Source organism: Phyllobates terribilis, unplaced genomic scaffold (genome assembly GCF_046119375.1).
Source record: "Phyllobates terribilis strain yellow unplaced genomic scaffold, ASM4611937v1 Scaffold_3__8_contigs__length_932513732, whole genome shotgun sequence".
NCBI lineage: Eukaryota > Metazoa > Chordata > Amphibia > Anura > Dendrobatidae > Phyllobates > Phyllobates terribilis.
The window spans coordinates 362,178,475-362,200,307 of NW_027362763.1; the positions used below are offsets into that span (position 1 = coordinate 362,178,475).

At 43.6% G+C, this 21,833-nt stretch overlaps 1 protein-coding gene across 2 annotated transcripts in view; it reads right to left on the minus strand.

The window, feature by feature from the left end:
* EPHB3 (EPH receptor B3) overlaps positions 1 to 21,833 on the minus strand; it is a 51,830-nt gene that overhangs the window by 12,200 nt on the left and 17,797 nt on the right. Inside the window, exons 2-9 of one of the 2 annotated variants that reach the window (XM_073675356.1) lie at positions 6,993 to 7,057; positions 6,133 to 6,805; positions 5,840 to 5,995; positions 4,437 to 4,766; positions 4,140 to 4,264; positions 3,819 to 3,981; positions 2,859 to 2,964; positions 1,290 to 1,342 (exon numbers count right to left, since the gene is read on the minus strand). In XM_073675356.1, coding sequence (XP_073531457.1) covers positions 1,290 to 1,342; positions 2,859 to 2,964; positions 3,819 to 3,981; positions 4,140 to 4,264; positions 4,437 to 4,766; positions 5,840 to 5,995; positions 6,133 to 6,805; positions 6,993 to 7,057 — 1,671 coding nt within the window. Of the gene's footprint in view, positions 1 to 1,289; positions 1,346 to 2,858; positions 2,965 to 3,818; positions 3,982 to 4,139; positions 4,265 to 4,436; positions 4,767 to 5,839; positions 5,996 to 6,132; positions 6,806 to 6,992; positions 7,058 to 21,833 lie in introns of both variants that reach the window. The other variant, XM_073675355.1, reaches the window with a different exon arrangement.

The window sequence follows — 21,833 nt, forward strand, 5'->3', positions numbered from 1 at the left end:
TAAATATACAAAACGGATTAGGTCCTACCTTAGATGTCTTCTGTCCAGGGCTCTTATATAGGCGACTCAACACAGCGCTTTCCCTCATTACCTGGGGAGGGGGGGTGGGAAGGCTCCTCCCCCTTGGTCCAATTGGTGAAGCAGGAACACCTGCGGGTTTTTTTTTTTTTTTATTATCCCTTTCAGAGGCCAGATTGTCCTAAACGGACCGGAAGTAGCCTAAGGGACCCTGTTTCGGCGTCCCCCGTCACTTTACGGTCGTTTTTAGGTAACTGCGTTCCAGGGTGGAATGCAGACCGGAAGTGACGTTTATCCAGCGGTCCGCGCCACTTCCGGGATCTGGCGCGTGTCTCTCCCGCTATGGAGAATGCCGGAGACCGCCTGAGAGGGGGCAGGAGCTGGGCTGGAGACCTCGAGGAGGCCTCCAGCCCGACACCCACCGGACCTTACCCGCAGGCGCGGACTCGGTGGGGATGGGGGTCCCAAGTCCCAGAGGAGACGGGAGCAGCATAAGGGGAGGAGGAGAACACTGCTCGGTCCCAGCTGCCCAGCTTAAAAGGTATGCTGGGTCTCTGCCGCCGGCAGAGAGCACCCTGGATGACCTCTTCATCCCAATAGGGACAGGAAAAACACTGGAGGGAGGATGAGGCAGGGGCTATTTGACCTCTTTGTGTTTCCTGTCCCTATTAGGGTGGGGTGACACACTCCTTCTTTGATGCTGTCGTGGGGGGTTATTGGAGAAAACAGTGATAAAATGCAGTTTTTTGCCAATTTTAAGTATATGTTGTATAGAAAGCACTATAGCAGTACAAAGAAAAACCTCATATAGTGACATTGATAAATTTACCATCCGCACAAATAAAAGAACAGATTCAAATTTTCAACAAGCATGGAGAAACACGGCTAACAAGAAATAGTGTTAACAACCGCCAATTAGTGCTGAACACCACAGGACATTAATTACAAATTGCTAAGCAGTGCACAGTGAGAAGAGGCAGAATGTGCAGCCACCCAGAACAAGCAAGTCAGCTGTAACTACCAAAAGAAAGGTCATCAGATGTTGTAACCAGTCAGAAAAAGCCAGGCTCATAAATGGCACAAACAGGAGGGAGATGATATAAAATCACAGGTTAATAAGAGGGCACCAGAGAAAATTCATCTTAAACAACGAGACATCCAAGCTAAGAAAATTAAAACTGAATGGCCGTGGGCAATTCACAGTAGAAGATCATTACTGAAGAACTATGGCAGACCATCAGTAATCCATGCCAACTCTAAACCATACTCACTATATTGCTGCAGTTTCTCTGTGTACTCAGATTCGGGGTCATTCCTCTGTTTTCTGCTAAACAAAAAAAAAAAAGTTAGAATTATTTCCACTAATTTACCCTAATGACAAACATTATGCCCTAAAAGCGTGTTTACATGCTCCTATATGTAATCCATGCAGTTCCATCTGTATTTTTTTTATACTTTCAAAAACCAGATCAATTAGATCTTCGGGTGAGACTAAATCAATGGCTGGCTGCCAACACTGCACTTGACTGCTGTGGCCAATTTTACTTCAAAATCATGCACCCATTGGCTAGCTGAGAAGAGCTTATTTTTGCCTGTATGCATCTAATCATCTGAGTGATCCTATCCTTTCAGGAAAGTGGATCCCAAACATTGTAAAATGCCTAAAACAAACAACAGGTACTCATCCTGCACGGGTCCAGTGCTGGCTCCCGCCGTCGCTCTGGTGTTGTTTTGGCTGCAGCAGAGACGTCACGTCAAAACCACTCATCATGGTGTAGCTAATCATTGAGCTCAATCAAAGGCTGGGTCGAGGTAGACGGCATGAGTAGCTGAGCTCAGAGATTGGCTACAGCAGTGATGTGCGCTTGTCAACATAATGCCATTGCTGCAGCCAAACATGGAGACTGGAGCAACGTCAGAGTGCCAGCGCTGCATCCAAGAAGGGGCGGGTATCTTCTAGGCTTGTTTTTAGATATTTTACAGAGAGTTCGGGGTACATTCTTCTGAAAGTGGACAACTCCTTTAAGAATGAAAGGAATCCAGACCAGAAACATGAACATGTGAACAAGACTTACTGTATTTTGCAAATTATAAGATGCACCCCAAAATTTGGGGTGGAAAAGAAGAAAACATTTTTTTTTTTAAATTAAATGGTGGTGCGTCTTATAATCCGTTTTAACGGTAGCTTACCTCGGGGGCAGCAGATGTGTAGTGGGGTCACTGCTTCAGGCCAGTGGCAGGAGTAGAGCGATGCTGCAGTGCCTGGGCGCTCATTAGGCGTCGGTGATTTGGCTCCGCTCACTGGTGCCGACATCTAATGAGCGCCCAGGCACTGCAGCATCGCCACACTACGGCCACCGCTGTCCTCCTGAAGCAGCGACCCTGCCTTTTGTGACCCCACTCCACTGACACTCCTGGTAAGCTCACTTGGATTATAAGACACACCTCCATTTTCCTCCCAAATTTGGAGAAAAAAAAAACAAACTGCTTCTTATAATCCGAAAAATATTGTAATCCATGACACCAGTTTACTTAAGGCCAAATTCAAACAACCGACAAACGTTGACTCCTTTATTAGAATTGGCAAGTTTGGTCCTCATACTGGACCAATCTTAACCATGTCGCGGTTTTGGGGTTTTTGTTTTTTTGGCCACTGGTGCAATGGAAATGTCCATGGATTATAATGTGTTTCTTTCTTGGATAGAACAGATACCAACAGATAGAACGCACAGGAAAATCTGACATATGAATGCAGCCTAAAACTTCAAACACTATTATAAAAAAAATCAATTTTTTTTGTTTTTCCTCCAACCAACTTTCTACCCCAGTACACAACTCACCTGAAACAAACTATTACAATAACGACCACTGCAATTATAAAAATGAGCCCCGCTGTCACAGAACCAACAACCATCGGGACCTGCTCCTGCAGACTGCTCCGATCCCCTGTGGGGGAAACATGGAAGGAAAAAAGGAGGGGGGAAGTGAGGGATCAGTGGGTAAAGGAACATCAAGGAAGTGACGAATCACATGGACAGTGCAGATTCTGTGGACTAAGAAAGCACTCAGAGTAAAGACTATTAAAAGGGAGGGTAAAGTAATAGCAAAGGATTAGGGAATCAGTGAAGGGAGGCGAGGACCTGTTTGTTGAGAATGAGTAAAGGCAGCAGATCTGGGGCAAAAGACATCTCATCTGGACCATGGCAGATAGCTGTGTAAAATCATGTCAATGTTCTCTGCTATAATCAATGAGACTTGACATGGATAGATTTAGTTAATGGCCAGATGGTAAAATAAGTAATAAAAGACTATTCATTTCCTGAAATATAAAGTCTATGCGGGAGACGTGTTATTTAGTTGTCTTTTCTCGACTTGTTGATAGGCACAATACTAAGGAGCCTGCATAGTAACCTGTCTAACTTTCCCTGGGCTTGTTACAACTGGCAGCATCCTAAATGTTGCCATAAGCATAACATGCTGACATGTACATGCCCCCGGTGATTTACGTCTGGTGGATTACTTTGCAGGCGTACCTGCATAGTCAACATCAAGTCTGCCAGCTAGAATATAAAACTTCAAGATGGAGAAGACGTTGACAAGTGAGGCTGTAATAGTAGATGTTAGTGGGGGAAAAAAACGTGAATATAATTGTAACTAACAGTGTTAGCGGTGTGACATAAGAAAACAACTCAAGAAAAGGTGTGGGGGTGACTGTGGCTCAAGAAGATTTGTTAATGGGGTTAAGAATGATTCATTTGTGCTTAAGAGAATGAAAGGTTTAAGAATAAGGATTTACGCACCATCTTCAGCTACTGTCTGGAACTCTCGTGGATCACTGTATGCACCATATCCAGCTACTGTACGAGCACGGACTTGTACCACATATATACTGTCTGGAAACAATCCCTCCACATGCACACTTGTGCGCTGACTGGTCACTGTGTTTCCTGCACCGCTGTGACTCTGACGATAATATAAAAGTAAAAATAGAGCATAAAATTAAAGACAAGCTTCTGTGAATAACAAGAACACACATCTACGATTACTGGTAGTGTACGGAGTTGGCCATAGTTTGTAGATAAAATAGAACTAAAAAAGGTGTAGTTGTTCAGGATACACACCTTGGCATAATATCTTATCTCATAATCCAAAATGATGCCGTTGGGACTCTCGGGGGGAGCCCAGGACAACATGAGAGAATTTGGAGCACTGCCATGAGATTGTACAATAGGAACCGCAGATGGGGCTGGAAGGAAAGTGCACAGTCAGTTTCAGTTATTCCATCCCTTTCCTTACTTTTCCCATATAATCCTTGTGCACACCCTATCATTTCATTACTAGTTCTAATCACCCAGCTATTTATTAAGTGTTCTCTGTTTCACTTCACAACACTTGTAATCCATCAAATGCACACTTACCAGCTTGGTTGGTTGTTATATTCACAGAATAATAATTAGGAGGGTGGGGGTTCCTGTTTGACACTCCATTAACTGCCTGGATTTCAAAACTGTATTTCGTGTGAGCCTGGAGATGACTGACTGAGACATGCCGCTCGATAACTCCAAGTTGGCGGGGCCAAAACTGAACGTTATCATCACAACGAGAGCACACGCGTTCTGAGCACTTTTTACAGATCACATTATAAGATGTATCCTCCCGGCCACCTAAATTGGCAGGTTCTCCCCACTCTAGGACCACAGACGTCTCATTGACATTGGAGATCACATGTTGAGGTGCTGAAGGCACAGCTGAAAGAAAGAAGAAAGCACAGGTGAGAAACCCAGCCCAATACAACTCTGATCGCACTCTTCTTCATTTAGGATTCTTACATAACTACAAGCCATACTTTCTTTATAACTACTGAATGCTTCTTTCCAGATGGATCAATTGATGGGGACAAAAAAGGAAATAAGGAAAAAAAAAAAAAACGCCAATGGAAAGTTTATTCCAAACTGGTAAGAAAGTGTGGTACTTCCCCCTAGCCACTACATAGGGTGTTTCTTTCTTGTTCCAAAGACCTCGGAAAAATGAATCTAAGGGTTACACGTTTTATAAATCCGCCCCATGTATTTGTAAAGTGAAACAATGGTGCTTTTTGGTTTTAGAATGCCATTGTTGCTTTTTTTTATACAGAAGACAAGATAAAAAAAAAAAAAGAAAAAAAAAAAAGGGGGATTTTTGGCTCCAAATATGCCCATTATGAATGCAATCTATGGACATAGCCACACTTTTCAGGGGTAAATGACTAATTTTAGTAAAAATCCATAGTCCATTGAACAATACTTTTAAAAATCAATTCTGTGCAACTTTGTACATTAGTCTCTAAAACTGGAAGAGTTTTTGGTGTGGTTTACTGCATGCCAGGAGTAAAACATAATTATGAAATGTGGTGCCCCCCCCCCAAAAAAAGGTCACACGAAAAAAGTGCCCTAATTTTAGTTACTGATCAAGTTAAAGGCAGTAACTTATAGTGACAGATTTATCAAACAGAACATGATCACACATTTTATGCAACATGTCAATAAATCAGCCTGACTAAAAAGTCTGCTTAAAGGAAGCCATTTTTGATAAAAGTCATTGAATCCAATTGAAGGGTACGGATAATTAAAAAAAATATAGAAGAAAAATAATGCCAAGATTTTATCAATGTAAGCTCTATCCACAGCGGTGTTGTGTCACTGGTTTAGTACAGAAGCCTGTCGGATGCCATTGACTTACAATGGGATCTGTCGGGTTCCATCCATCAAACATAACATATTCATTGACAGAGGCCTAGTGCCCATATCAAGTTTTAATTTCAAACAGTTTCTTCATCACTTACATGTGCATGGTTTTTCTGGAGCCTCGCCATCAGCTCTGTAGTAGCCCACCTGGCAAGTACAAATGGTGGCTGCGGCAGAAGTGGCCCGGCTATTAGCAGGACACAGAATACAGGGCCCTTCTCCCTGCTTTGACTTGTATGTGGAACGGTTGCAAGCTGGTAAATAAAATTAGATGTTAGAGCCTAGAAAACATATTTATGAGAAGCAATAAAATACATTTTCTATATCTTTCGAATTATTTTGCAAAGTAGGGGAAAGTATCACAATAGAGGTAACATTCATGCTAGGTTACCTAGGCACTGTGTTTCCTTTGCAGCTGCTTCATATCCTGCTGAACATGTACAGGACCCCACCGGTACCATCCACTCGCCATCTCCATTGCAATAAAGCTTGAGTGGGACAGAAACTTCCAAGGCGTTTGGCACACAGGCACCAGGGGCAATAACCAAAGAGGTGGTTTCAGCACCAGTCAAAGTCTCTGGAAAAGTAGCAAATCCTGCAATGGTTTGCTGACACTTCTTAAAGAAAACACGCACTGAGATCAAAGACACACAGGCACCCAAGTCTTGAAAAGCCAAGTAAAAACCAGAACGGGACAGAGGTCCAAAGCTCCGTACTTTAGTGTTAACACGGCCAGAGTCACGTCGCGAGAAGCTCTCATCAGGCGCAATGGTGTCCACCTTAATGTATGGAGTTTCCATCCATGAGGGACTATTCTCAGAGGCAGAGTCGGTGTCAGACTCGAAATAAAATAGATTAAAAGTCTCTTTGCAGGATCCTGGAATATTTGGAAGGCTGTTACAATCTCGCACAGTGAATTTCAGCTCAACGTAGACACGCTGTACGTCCTGTCGAGGAATGAACTGTGTCCGTAGCCAGTTATTTTGATTTAACATCTGCACATTACACACTTGGTAAGTCCGAATTGGATTTGATGCATCGTCGTAGCCACTTACTTCCTCCCACTACAAAAAAGTAGAAAGAAAAAAAAATCATGAAAAAATAAATAAAAAGGTATATATAATGTGTTTATGCAGTTCCTCTTTATATTCACTAGGAAAAACCAAGGAGGATATTGAAAAGTTAAAAGAAAGGTGGAAAGCATAACTGGTAAAGCGGAAGAAAAAAAAAAAAAGGGACGATGTTACTTACTCCAGATTCAGGATATGTAACCCATGCTAGCTCCGATGTAGTCCATCGAGTGTCCAAGAGAGTTTCTACACAAACAAAAGAACATCTCATAAGAGATTGACATCAGTCATACCATAATAATTTCATATTAATAAAAACAATGGACACTTTCAATATGTTGCTAGAAAGCTACAAGCATCCAGTATGTAGACATGGTAAGATCAGGCCAGGACAATGACCAGAAGCCTGGGAGCCGATGCACCTAGAGCTTTACTGTTGTCACTGAATCAATGGAACAGTTAATATTAAAATGAACCAGACATCTGATACATGGTGTTTCAGGCACTGGCTGTATCTCAGTCAGGTATGTTTGACTATGAAACGATACGATGTTTCAGAGAGAGACATACATTAAAAACCGCTGGGGACCAAGCCACGATGTTGACTAGTCAGACCAGTGGTTGCTCGCCCTTTCTCCCCATCCGCTACCCTGGAGTGACAGGTCTCTGGCTATACACGCAGCATTTCAGTGTCAAACATACCTGGCTGAGATCATACTGCCAGCATCTGACAAATGCTGCCTGTGAATCGAACAGCACGTATAAGCAGTCGTGTGCACTTTGAGATTCAATGTCAAAAGCACTAAAAGTGCTAAGAAGCAAATGATACATGTTAGGGTACTTTCACATGGTGTTCCAGCCCCGTCAGGACTTGCATCTGAACCCCCAGCAAAACGGCATCCGGACGTACGCGCCAACGGGGTCAGACTGTAATGGTGCCGGCAAAGAGGACGCGCATCAATTTCAGGAGTGCACGCTTACTGGAGGCGGACACTTAAACGTAGTAGACTGCGTCTGGGCATCCGCCTCCAGTCGTACACTCCCGAAAATGATGCACGGAAGAGCGCACGTCCGCTTTGCCGGCACCATTAGTCTATGACACTGTTGGCGCGTACGTCCGGATCCTATTTTGCTGGGAGTTCAGACGTATGCCCCGACGGGACCAACGAACATGACCCTAGACGCAATATGAAAGCACCCTTAGGATAAAAGGATATTTCATACCATCACAAAGCAGTCATTTTTATAGAAGTTCATCTATATGAAAAAATAAAATAGAATTGTGCATGCGCTTGCAGAACATAACATTTTTTTACTGATTCTGAATGCAGGGCTATGGAGTTGGAGTCGTGGAGTCGAGTTGGTGTTGGAGTCTGTAGAAGGGTATGTGCAGATGATCCGGAGCTGACTACAACCCTAAGGCTGCGGAGAAGCCGCCTCGGGCTTACGCTCATTATGCAAATGAGCGGTGGCCTTTTTTTTTCCCCAGAGGCGGGCTTTCCCCATAGAAGTTAGGTCTATGGGGAAAGCCCGCATGTGGACCCGCAGGAGGAAATAGACACGCTGCATGTCTGTTTCCGTGGGTGTGCCGCAGATGCATAGTGGGCATAGGATTTGTATAAATCCCATCCACTATGCTGTAACATCTGGCAGCTGCGGATTGCACGCAGCGCACTTGCGCTGCGTCCAGTCCGCAGGGAACACTGATCGTGGGCACATACCCTTAAATGGACTGACTTCAACTCCTAAAATATATAATACAGTACAGGGTACAGCAGTTCAATACAGTTTGTGGTGAATATTTTTTTCATAAGAATTTGGGAAAGTTATGAAATGTCCTATAAATGTCTGTCCTATTCCTGATCTAAGGGTCTAGACTTTTAGCTGAGATGAATCTATGCTACAGTAAATTTATCACTTAAACATGAGCCATGTTGTAGTCGGAGTCATGGAAATTGTGGAGTCGCAGTTGGAGTCGGAGGTTTGTTTTACCGACTCCACTGCCCTGTCTGAATGTCACATTGAACATACATTTCTTGTATCAGCAATGACAACAGCACAATCAGTCGGTATGGTTTGGTGGCGTCCCTATACAGTCATTAGTTTTATTGAATATACACTATCCAATAAGAGACAGCATTAAAGTTTCTGATGCAAAATGTGATTCTTTAATTCATAGTGCGTCTGTGCGCACAAATACGGGTAGTGAGCAGTGGAGCCCTTTGTCAAGCACACTATCTGGACAGCATCTTGACAAAGGGATCAATTCCTGTGTAGCCCATATTTATACCATTGGTTTACACTCCGGCATTATGAGTAAAAAGAAGAAAAAAATAAAAATCGCTTTATTTCCCCGCAGAAACTTGAGTGCTGTACATTATTGAATAAAGTGTCTACCCCTACAAGAAATAATTAAAATGTACTTGCGCTCTGCGATTTCTTCCATTTTTCCCAATGTCATATGTCAAAGCAGAACTAGCTTAGTCAGACAGGAAATGTCTATAATCATGGGAAAAGTCTCTGGTGATATACTGTACAGGTTTTTTTTTTAGATTGCAAATTACTGTCTTAAACCCTGTTCACATCACGTCACAAGAATAGGTCCTGACATACATTAAACGGGAGCCTCTGAAAGAGGCCATAGTGCGGCATCCATCATCCATACGCTTTCATGTTTATGAGAATATCCCACATGGAATAAGTTTTTTTTAACCAGGATACTGTTCAGCCTCAGCTAGGCTAACAGAGCCCCATGCATACGGTTGACATACTAAGCCAACATCACAAGCCATGATGTGAACAGGGCCATAGCCAAAAGACACAAACTTTATAAGCTAGATTCACACGACAGTATTTGAGGTCCTTGTAAAAAACTAACCTCACACAGAAAGCACTTGGACCAATGTTATTCAATTGGGCTGCTCTGATCACATTGCAGTATGCACTAGTTTGTCTTATTTCAGAAAAAAAAAAAAATAAATAAAACTCCATTATGGATCAACCATATAGCATCAGATTTTTACAAATACATTGACATTACCAACATAGAAAACTGGTTTTGGTCTTTTATTCCCTACTGATAGATAAGACTGAATGGCAATAAAGATGAAACGTTGTGCGTTTTTTTGGAATGAAAATCAGACTTATATAATCGTGTGAACGTGGCCTTATGAGCCCACTGGAGGTAACATACCAATAGTTTCATTTCAAGGCAGAGTTAGTTGCTACTGTGATGCCACGGGAAAACTGCAGAATCTAAGCAAAGCTGTTTTGCAGCAATTATTGTTAATTGTTTTGCAGCAAACTGTTTGAGAAGTAAGGCCACATGTATCAAAAGGGTTATCCAATATATACAGTCCTTTCCATTGCAAGACTCCACCAGTGACCAGCTGATTGCTGGGGGTTAGATGGCAGGAATCTGGCAATATGGCCCCAATTCATCATTGCCTCTGCACCTGTTTTTGGCTAGTTGTGTGCTGTTTTTTAACTTGCACCACACTCATGATTCTAGTTGAGCCTTTTTTAAAGTCTTTTGTATGTGATTGCCTGTTTTTTTAGCGATTTCCACTTTGTGGGCAGAATGTAGCAATTCTAGAGGTTTAAAAAAATATGCAAAGTTTGGCGCAACTTTTACAGTTATCCCATCCTCTAGAGTATTTTTGAGTACATTTTGGTGCAATTTCAAGTTAGGAAGAAAGCTCATTTTTGACTTTGCGCCAAATTCCTGAATTGTATGCTCCATTTTGATGAATTTGGCACCCAAAAAGCTAACCAATTCCACACTGCAAAAAGAAAAAGGGCCTTTAAAAAAGCAAAAAAACTTGCAAATGATGAAGAAAGAGTCTAATTTCCCTGAAGCACCACAATTCAGGAAATTAGACTTGCAATAGACGAGTCTTGTGCGCCACTCTGTTGTCCGTGCACACTTGGTGCAACCCCCCACAAGGTTGTAGCAATACGGAGAATTCAAGGATCCAGGGCACCAGACATCCTCCTTTTATATCTTTATTTGTCCAGAAAAATCACAATAAAGTTACTAAAAGGACAGCTGGTGCCCTCGCTCCTGGATTACTTGGGAAGGTAGATTGTACAGATCCTCTTGACATCAATGGTCTGTGTGTCATGCACACACTGCTTGGATCCTGGGCCCCCCCATCTACAGTGATCGGAAGATCCGTACACAGAGGTAAATGTCATTTTCATCAACCACTGTTGGTCTGGCCTAAAGACATTGCAATGTTGACATTAGGAGGCAAATATTAAAAGCATATTTTACGCCACTTTTCCCTCCAACTGTTATTGAAAAGCTGTCTTCAGACTGGTTCTGTGTTTATAACCACCCATTCCTATAAAATTACACTAGGCGAGGGAAAAAATTATGGCTACTTTATGTGGGTGACTCATAGCTGGAAAGGGGACAGTGCGATGAGTGTATATTTATTGTACAATAACTTTTATATTACATTTACCTACATTTTGCACATAAATACATCGCTTCAACAAAGGAACAAAATAAATACACAAACTAGACGTTCAGTCATTCCATATAGACAGCATGGATCTTGGAGTTTCGTAATATTTTCTCTGGAAAGTTGCCTGTAATATGAAGTGCCAGAGCGCTAGCGCTGGAATTACGGGTCTAGTGAAGAAGCTATAAGCAATAACACAGCGTGCTTAACCCTTGAATTATACTCCTCTGCCACATACAGCTCAGTCAAAGAAAAAGGAAATGAAACAGGGAAAACCATCGAACGCTGGTGTTATCTTATAAGACGGAATCACGTTTGTGGCGCTGGAATGTAATATTCAGGTTTTCTGTTAACACAAGGTTGGTAAAGGCTGCATCAAAGTAACAAATGCTGCATAAAGAGCCACATTTCTACTGCTGGATTAATGGCTCATTTACACTTGTGTGGTTTTCAGCTGGTTTCCATGCATTTTAAAGGCATGGTAATCAAGTGAAATCGACACTCAAGTTAAAACAAATGCTCTGGCAAAATTTCCATTTCTGCAAGCATTTCTGTTACCTAAAAGCAGACTTTGTGGTGTTGCAGACTTAAGCTGGCGCATGCAGGTTGTAAACATCAGTGCCATATTTATGCCCTATTGGACTACAGACGAACGATCCAGCACTTCTCCATAATGCCCAATGAGTGATTGTTAAATTCTTGTACAGTTCTACAAAAAGGAGTTGATATATATACAGAAAAAAAACAAAAAACAGGGCAACGTGAATCACGAATGTCTCAACAATTCAGGTCGCATAATTGCTGGCCATACACAAGACAGCTGTCTGCCAAATGCTTGTCGAGACAACAGCCACCTCTCCACAAACACTCGTAACTCGCCCCCTCCTATATCCAAGCTGGAGTAAGAAATAAGCCACTGCCAAACACCTTTACCTTGACAGCGATTTGTACCGGATTCTGTAGTAGCTTTCACCCTGCTCTTTTGTAAAATATGTATGAAAATCCTTATTACTTTAATATATCCTGCACTATTTTACAAAATGGTGCAAAAACTGTAAATAAAAAAATAAGTGTAAAAAGGGATAATCCTAGATTTTTTAGAAACACAAGACGACGCAAATATTACAATATAAGGAACCATTAACTAGTGATCAATTCCCTCTCTCTCTCCAACACCGTCATCCCATTGGTCCCAGATGGGGATCATGTGCCATACGGTATTCACTTGACCGCTGCAGGCAATCCCTGACTTCAGTAGACACTAGTACGTACACCATGTGACTGCTGAGGCCAGTGATCAATAACAGTGGTCATGTGAATAATGATAGTTGGGACCTCATCACTGCAGTGGCTGGAGATCTAATAGGCAAGTAATGGTTATTTTAGAACAATCCCTATTCTTAGCCAAGTTTTAGAAACCCCTTTAAAGTAGCAAGAAAATAAGGTAGAATGCCAGAAAACTTGTGGCTTTTTCTACAGGTTAAGTCAGGATGTGTTCTTGAAAACCGATATATAGTATTCTAGAAAGGTTTTTCGGCAGAATATTCGCATGGTTGTTGGATACATAAACATTAGAGACGCAGCAACAGAACAGCTTTGCTTTCCAATGTGAGAAGAGTTTACAGAAGCATACATAAGCCCATGTTATCATCTAGAAGTTTACATCAGGACAGCTACAATAAATTCTATGTAAAAGCAAATAATTTCTACAGTTCTTAAAAGAATAAAAAAAAAAAAATACATAAAAAGCATCTGGGTGCCACAAATTGGACCAGCTGCCGAGCGCCGATTTTCCGATCTTTATATACAAGTCAGCGGAACAAATGCAGATGTAATGTTGCATATAATGAACTGTGTCCAAAGAATTGCTGGGGAGCCCTAATTTGATCCAATCAGCACAGATGTAGTTTTACTTCCAGTTACAAAATATATCCAACAAAGAAAAAAAAATAGAATCAAAATAGCACAAACTTCCTATATAAAAAAGGATTACAGCGAATAGAAAATTGTGATGAAAGCCGGCCGGTGGGTGCAGCTCTCTGGCGCCCCCTTACCTCTCAGGTCAGTCAAGGTACTGCACCTAGAGAAAGTAGTGCCAGGAAGCTGCAACCAGCGCAGGGAACACGGTAGTGTGTTATCCCTTCAACGTCACTAAACCGTAACGTCACTACACAGCACAACTCGCTAGCGCCCTCTTAGCCTCAGGTCAGTCAAGGAACTGCACCTAGGATAAGCGGTCGCCAGGGAGACTGTCCTGTAACCTACTGGGTATCGGGGCCCTCTGTAGTGAGGGCGGTATATATATCTTCCTTGGCCGCGCCAGGAATATATATATCTGAACCTCCGACCGTCACTACCAGCCTTCCCCAATCCCCAGTTGGTATGCTGCCACCAGTCCCTATTTTAGATATACGCCCAGTCCGTGAATGGGCCTATATCGGGTCAGGAACCAACCCTGGGTAGCGTTTTTGGCTTGAGCCGAGCTCACACGGACGTGCGTTCGTTATGCAGAATAAAAGGCAGGCCCACAATTACTTGAGGTAATTGATTATAATAATACACTAGATACACGATATACAACTAAATATACACAGGTATAAGGTCAGGCTAAACTATACAACAATGGAATACAACACACAGAATCACCACAGCATATCAGTTACCGGTTTCTTGATTTTCTTGTGACGCAGGGAGAGGATTCTGCGGTCGCAGGCACGGTTCTTTGTTACAGGCTGAGGCCTACCACCGCATGGTCAAACTGCTCCTCCCCTTGGTGGCCTCAGCTGGTGCTCAGATGTTCAGCACACCACTCTTGGGTCAAGACTGACTTGTCTCTTGTCTGTCCTGCTATCTTACCTGCCCCGTCCCGCCCACTGCTGGTGAGGTCAGCTGGCTCAGTCTCCACCCTCAGGTCTAACTTCGATCAGAAGCCCAAATTCTATGGAACCCAATAACTTCTTCTGGGATGGTCTCATGATACCCCCAGGGGTTCCCAGGGATTCGGGCCGCCGTAACCGACCTTTTGATATCAATTATGATACCATACGGTCCTCAGGAATGGCTCCGCGCTATATCTTGGCTTCCAGAGCACGTACAAACGTCTACCGCGGAGGCTTGTGTGCGCAATGGCTCCGGGACGCCGTGATATTTTTTTATTGGCCCATCCCACGCAACATGCGTGTACTATTCATGTTTCTATATCTTATGCCTCCATGCTTGTGACAGACAAAGAAACTAGTCCTATGGGACAAATGGTCAGGTACAGATAGACGAAGCACCCCCCCCTGCTGGCTGTGTTTCCTCTCGAAGTCTTTGAAGCTCCTAGCATTCAAGTGTTAAGTAGGCTTCTTATCTTACAGGAGCCTGGATGGGGGGAAACTATCTAGTTGACGTTTTAACAGAAGGTCCCAAGGGTGGGGGCTGCTGAAGTGTGGCCATCCCTGGATATGATTTATCATTACCAAGATGGTGGCTACAGGTTCATCACACCTCCCCCTATACGAGGGCGCGAGGGGGTAGCACATTCCTGTGTTCCCCCGTGCGTCCTTCTGCACCCTCCCCTTGCCGGGATAACCCGTCAGCGTTACCGTGGTCACGGCCTCTTCTGTGGCGAATGGAGAAGTGGTACTGCTGGAGACAGGTCCGTTCAAATGCCACCAGAAAGGAGTCCAGGTCCCCATCCTTCTCCAGTAGAGGGAAGTCCTCAGCTCGGACTTTGGACGACTTGGTCTCCTGATGGGTTGGTTGCTCTAGCGGAAGCCCCCGCTGGGCCAGGTCCAGTTGGTGCTGGCGCTCCGCAGCTCGCTCTGCACGCTCCGCAGCCTCCCGGCGCTCTGCAGCTTCACGCTCCGCAGCCTCCCGGCGCTCCGCAGCTTCGCGCTCCTCCTCCGCTGCCTTCTCTGATGCTGCCAGGAGGGTTTTGTAGACGGCATCGCCATGAGACTGGAGACTTGCCATAGCCGCTTGTAAAAGGGCTTGTGATCTGGACAGGCTGGGCTGGGTAGGTGGTGGGCAGCCCACTGCGGGACCGTATACTGGGGACTGGCTCCCTGAGGTGCCCGGGCTGGACTCCTCCTCGCCATGAGTAACAATGTCCTCCCCTCCTGCCACACGGACCGTAGCATTAGCCTCCTGCAGGGTCTTGCTCCTGGTGCCGTCTGCCATCTTGGTAACCGACACCGCTGCAACCCTGAGTTTGCACACACCTTGTTATACTTTTAGCCTGACCGTCTAACGTTGGGCTGACCTTAAGACTCCAGCAGTGGAAGTTACCACTGGCAGTCTTTAGTGCCTAGGAGTAGGGGTCCCACAACACTATTATTCTGCAATCCCACCGCTCTGCCACCAATGTGATGAAAGCCGGCCGGTGGGTGCAGCTCTCTGGCGCCCCCTTACCTCTCAGGTCAGTCAAGGTACTGCACCTAGAGAAAGTAGTGCCAGGAAGCTGCAACCAGCGCAGGGAACACGGTAGTGTGTTATCCCTTCAACGTCACTAAACCGTAACGTCACTACACAGCACAACTCGCTAGCGCCCTCTTAGCCTCAGGTCAGTCAAGGAACTGCACCTAGGATAAGCGGTCGCCAGGGAGACTGTCCTGTAACCTACTGGGTATCGGGGCCCTCTGTAGTGAGGGCGGTATATATATCTTCCTTGGCCGCGCCAGGAATATATATATCTGAACCTCCGACCGTCACTACCAGCCTTCCCCAATCCCCAGTTGGTATGCTGCCACCAGTCCCTATTTTAGATATACGCCCAGTCCGTGAATGGGCCTATATCGGGTCAGGAACCAACCCTGGGTAGCGTTTTTGGCTTGAGCCGAGCTCACACGGACGTGCGTTCGTTATGCAGAATAAAAGGCAGGCCCACAATTACTTGAGGTAATTGATTATAATAATACACTAGATACACGATATACAACTAAATATACACAGGTATAAGGTCAGGCTAAACTATACAACAATGGAATACAACACACAGAATCACCACAGCATATCAGTTACCGGTTTCTTGATTTTCTTGTGACGCAGGGAGAGGATTCTGCGGTCGCAGGCACGGTTCTTTGTTACAGGCTGAGGCCTACCACCGCATGGTCAAACTGCTCCTCCCCTTGGTGGCCTCAGCTGGTGCTCAGATGTTCAGCACACCACTCTTGGGTCAAGACTGACTTGTCTCTTGTCTGTCCTGCTATCTTACCTGCCCCGTCCCGCCCACTGCTGGTGAGGTCAGCTGGCTCAGTCTCCACCCTCAGGTCTAACTTCGATCAGAAGCCCAAATTCTATGGAACCCAATAACTTCTTCTGGGATGGTCTCATGATACCCCCAGGGGTTCCCAGGGATTCGGGCCGCCGTAACCGACCTTTTGATATCAATTATGATACCATACGGTCCTCAGGAATGGCTCCGCGCTATATCTTGGCTTCCAGAGCACGTACAAACGTCTACCGCGGAGGCTTGTGTGCGCAATGGCTCCGGGACGCCGTGATATTTTTTTATTGGCCCATCCCACGCAACATGCGTGTACTATTCATGTTTCTATATCTTATGCCTCCATGCTTGTGACAGACAAAGAAACTAGTCCTATGGGACAAATGGTCAGGTACAGATAGACGAAGCACCCCCCCCTGCTGGCTGTGTTTCCTCTCGAAGTCTTTGAAGCTCCTAGCATTCAAGTGTTAAGTAGGCTTCTTATCTTACAGGAGCCTGGATGGGGGGAAACTATCTAGTTGACGTTTTAACAGAAGGTCCCAAGGGTGGGGGCTGCTGAAGTGTGGCCATCCCTGGATATGATTTATCATTACCAAGATGGCGGCTACAGGTTCATCACAAAAATATATATATATTGTAGCATTTTTTTTTTAAGATCTTGAAGTGAATTCACATGTTGCAGTAATTTTGTTTTAGAAACATCCATTGTCACAGTACATAGTGAGGATATGGATTCTTTGAAAACAATGGAATCTACTATAAGACGTTAATTGGTCTTGAAAAATTGTATGGAACCGGACCAACACAGATGAACAGAGTCTCACACACACACGGATGATAACAATGCAATAATTGTGTCCTCCTCACAAAACCAGCACATCAATGGTATGTCATATCACCATTCCAGTCCCCAGCGAGTCATTTCAGAGAAAGTTTCAACAGCTGCCAAGTCTACACAGCTCCAATGTCACCGTCACTTTGCTACAAAGCTGATATGAACATTGCGCCCCTTGACTTTAATTAACATTTCTATTAGCTTTGGCTCGTCAAAACCTAAAGCAATCTTTAAAACAAGGCTTGAAATATCTATCATTGAAAGGGTTATTCATCCAGTTCTGATTAAATGCAGAATGACCCGTCCAATAACCCCGATATGTCTGATGAAAACGGAAAGTTGCTTTTCCTCCCCGGCGACTTGCTCGTTTATGAAAATGAAGCAAGGAAAGTTAACCTTTAACCCCATCCAAAAAGGAAACCAACTTTAAAGGGAAAATTATCATAAAAATAATATTTGCACATTTGAAATCACAGCACAGCAATTGGCACAGATGCCCTTTGTCATTCATTTTCCATTTTTTTTCCCTAAAAACAAAGTATTGCAAAATATAAGTTGGAGAAAACTGGCACCGTACAGTCATGTTATGTTTTAGCAGCAAATTCCATTGAGCAAACCAGAAGGAAAGGTTACCATGGGGCACCTGGGCATCACTTTTGAATAGATTAGTGCCCTTAATGTCTATGACATACATGACAGGTACTCCCAGAAGTCCAAGATTATCCATAAATTTACAGATAGTTGGCATCCCTGGTCTGTAACAAGAATTAGAGGTTGTTCCCATGATTAAAGTTGTCATCTAACCAAAAGGATAGATAACATGCAGATCAGTGGAGTCCCAACTGCTCCATTCATTCTCTACGGGATAGAAGGCAGCACTCTGCCATCTCCGGCAGTCCCATAGAGAATTAAAGGCGCTGACCCATTAATAAAGTACAGGGTGGGCCATTTATATGGATACACCTAAATTAAATGGGAATGGTTGGTGATATCAACTTCCCGTTTGTGGCACATTAGTATATGGGAGGGGGAAAACTTTTCTAGATGGGTGGTGACCATGATGGCCATTTTGAAGTCGGCCATTTTGGATCCAACTTTATTTTTTTCAATGGGAAGAGGGTCATGTGACACATCAATCTTATTGAGAATTTCATAAGAAAAACAATGGTGTGCTTGGTTTTAACGTAACTTTATTCTTTCATGAGTTTTTTACAAGTTTATGACCACTTATAAAATGTGTTCAAAGTGCTGCCCATTGTGTTGGATTGTCAATGCAACCCTCTTCTCCCACTCTTGACACACTGATAGCAACACCACAGAAGAAATGCTAGCACAGGCTTCCAGTATCTGTTTCAGATGCTGCACATCTCGTATCTTCACAGTAGAGACAATTATCTTTGGGGTCATCTGAAAGCAAAAGTCTAAGGGGGTCAGATCAGGAGAACTTGGTGGCCATTCAACTGGCCCATGACGACCAATCCACTTTCCCGGAAACTGTTCATGTAGGAATGCTCGGACCTGACACCCATAATGTGGGGGTGCACCATCTTGTTGGAAAAACTCAGGGAACGTGCCATCTTCAGTGCATAAAGAGGGCAACACATCATCATGTAGCAATTTCAGATATCCAGTGGCATTGAGGTTTCCATTGATGATGGTATGGTGTGGTATATGGGGTACAGAGATAGTGGGCCCATTCTTCGAGATACGAGATGTGCAGCATCTGAAACAACGGATACTGGACGCCTGTGCTGGCATTTCTTCTGCGGTGTTGCTATCAGTGTGTCAAGAGAGGGAGAAGAGGGTTGCATTGACAATCCAACACAATGGGCAGCACTTTGAACACATTTTATAAGTGGTCATAAACTTGTAAAAAACTCATGAAAGAATAAAGTTACGTTAAAACCAAGCACACCATTGTTTTTCTTATGAAATTCTCAATAAGATTGATGTGTCACATGACCCTCTTCCCATTGAAAAAAATAAAGTTGGATCCAAATAGCTGACTTCAAAATGGCCGCCATGGTCACCACCCATCTGGAAAAGTTTTTCCCCTCCCATATACTAATGTGCCACAAACAGGAAGTTATCACCAACCATTCCCATTTAATTTAGGTGTATCCATATAAATGGCCCACCCTGTACATTTTAAATCAATAGTTCTTTGATTATTATTATTATTAATAATAAATAATAAGTTCCACTGTTGGTGGTGTTAAAAAAAAAAAAAAAAAAAATCTTATAAATGTGCCCCTGCTGTGTACTGTGTAATGTCTGTGTCTCACCATGCAGGAACATGGTCTGATCATACCACATCTCCTGGGCAGGGGAGGACGCAAAAAAAAGTATATAGGCAGGATAACATGAAACTGCAGCCAATTCTGTGAGGTAGGGAAATGTTTTTTACCTCACAGAAATAAGTTCCACATCCAATCATGGAGGTTATTTTTATGCCGAGATCTATTCATTAAAGTGTACCTTGTTCGTGGAACAAAGCAGTTGTATAGCTAGCTTATCTAGGGAACAAGTGCACGGGTATGATGCGGCATCGTTGGAAGTGAGAAAAAGAGGAGAAACCCAGTAGATGAATAAAATCGCTTATTTTCAAGGAAAAAAAATATTGAAAAAATCCAGCACATGGAACAGGGAAGAGATTCTTACGCATTTCGAGCACGTAGTGTGCTCTTAAACATAGCATAGTTGTTCGTGGAACAACTCCATGTGCTGCCATTGCTCCATTCCAATGTTCTTGGGATCTGTGGGAAGCCCAGAAATCTAAGTTATCACTTATCCTTTGGTTAGGTGACAACTTTCAGGAGGAGAGTAAATTTGACTTCTGGAGCTTTTTAGCCACAATCCGTTGCATTGCAAAAATAAAAAACAAACAAAACAAAAACACTTTAATAAAGATTTTACATGGTCATTATGTCCAGTAATTTGGCTAAACAGCCGACATGATAATAGTAATTTTTATTTCAATAGCGCCAACATATTCCGCAGCACTTTACATTTTAGAGGGGACTTGTATAGAAAAAGACATTAGGCTATGTGCCCACGATGCCGAAATGCTCCGGATTTTTCCTGAGTGTTTCTGCATCTCCGTGGCAGAAAAAACGCATGTGGATTGTACATGTGTTTTTCCTGCCAGTGACATGCGGGTGTCAAGCGATTTTAGCATCACTTGGAAAGTGCTTGACAACTTAGTCACACTATATAAATCCATGCAAACGGCATGGATTTATATAGTGTGACCTTAAAGAATGATAAAAAATAAAAAATAAATCTATACTTACCTTCTGATGGCCACCGGTGTCTTTAGTCACTCCGTCCTGGCTTGTGGGCAGCTCACGGTACACTGACGGACCTGCCGACGTCAGCATCGCGTGACCCGTCACATGACTATGACATCAGCGCAGGTCCTTCAGTCCACCGCGATCTGCCAGCATGGGAGGACGAGCGCAGCGGGGGCCATCAGAAGGTAAATATAATATTTTTCATTTTATTCTTTTTTTTTTTTTACAAGTTCTATGGTACCCGGGTCCGGAGGAGAGTCTCCTGTCCTCCAGACCTGGGTTCCATCCGCACATTGAAATGCATGTAATGAGCATGTACAGATGCAGTGATGCGGATTCCATGCGTTCCAATGCAAGTCAATGGCGGCGAAAACGCAGCGCTTCCACAAAATAATTGGTAGTGCTGCGTTTTTTTTTCCGCATTGATAATCCGCAGCGGAAATTTCCGCAGCATGTGCACAGCACATGCGGATTATCATTGGGGAACATGGCAGGCCTTCTACCAAGTATTTAAGCATTCCTACAGCTGCGGAAACACTTAAAAAACAAATCGTGGGCACACAGCCTAAAAACACACAACCCCAATACCAAAAGGAGTGAGGGCCCTGCTCGCAAGCTTACAACCTACGAATCATGGACTCGTTTAAATTGCGCAATTGCAGGAAATAGGTGATTTTTTTTTGTTCATTTGTGATGTATATTCGGAAACATTTCCTATTGGCAACGCCTGAATCAGTTTTGCTCGATCGCACTGAAGTGTAATGCCTCTACATGGACATTCATTGTATGCATCTGTATCTCCTACCCACTGGCAGCAATGACATCAGCTGTAAAATATGGAGACTCCTAAGTACAGCAGGAGACGCCAAATGAGATAATTTCAAGCGCTTTCCGATGAGATGGTACTCCAGGCCTGGAGGCATAAGTGGATCGCCACAGCATCTAAAAATATTTACCTGCCTCTCTACTAGAAACTCTGGCAAGTCAATGACCCTTTTTCTCAGCCTTGGCTGTTAGATGCATCGTGAAATATGGACTTCCCAGTAATTTACTGCATGCTGTGCAGAACAGTCGAGCCAGACATCTGTATGTAATACATACATACGGAAAATTGCAGGGTTGTCAAGAATCCAATTGTTTGTATTTAAATATAATTGGAACATTTATCACTATAAACTTATGCAAATGACAGTATATTTATCTGCGGAGGGACCTA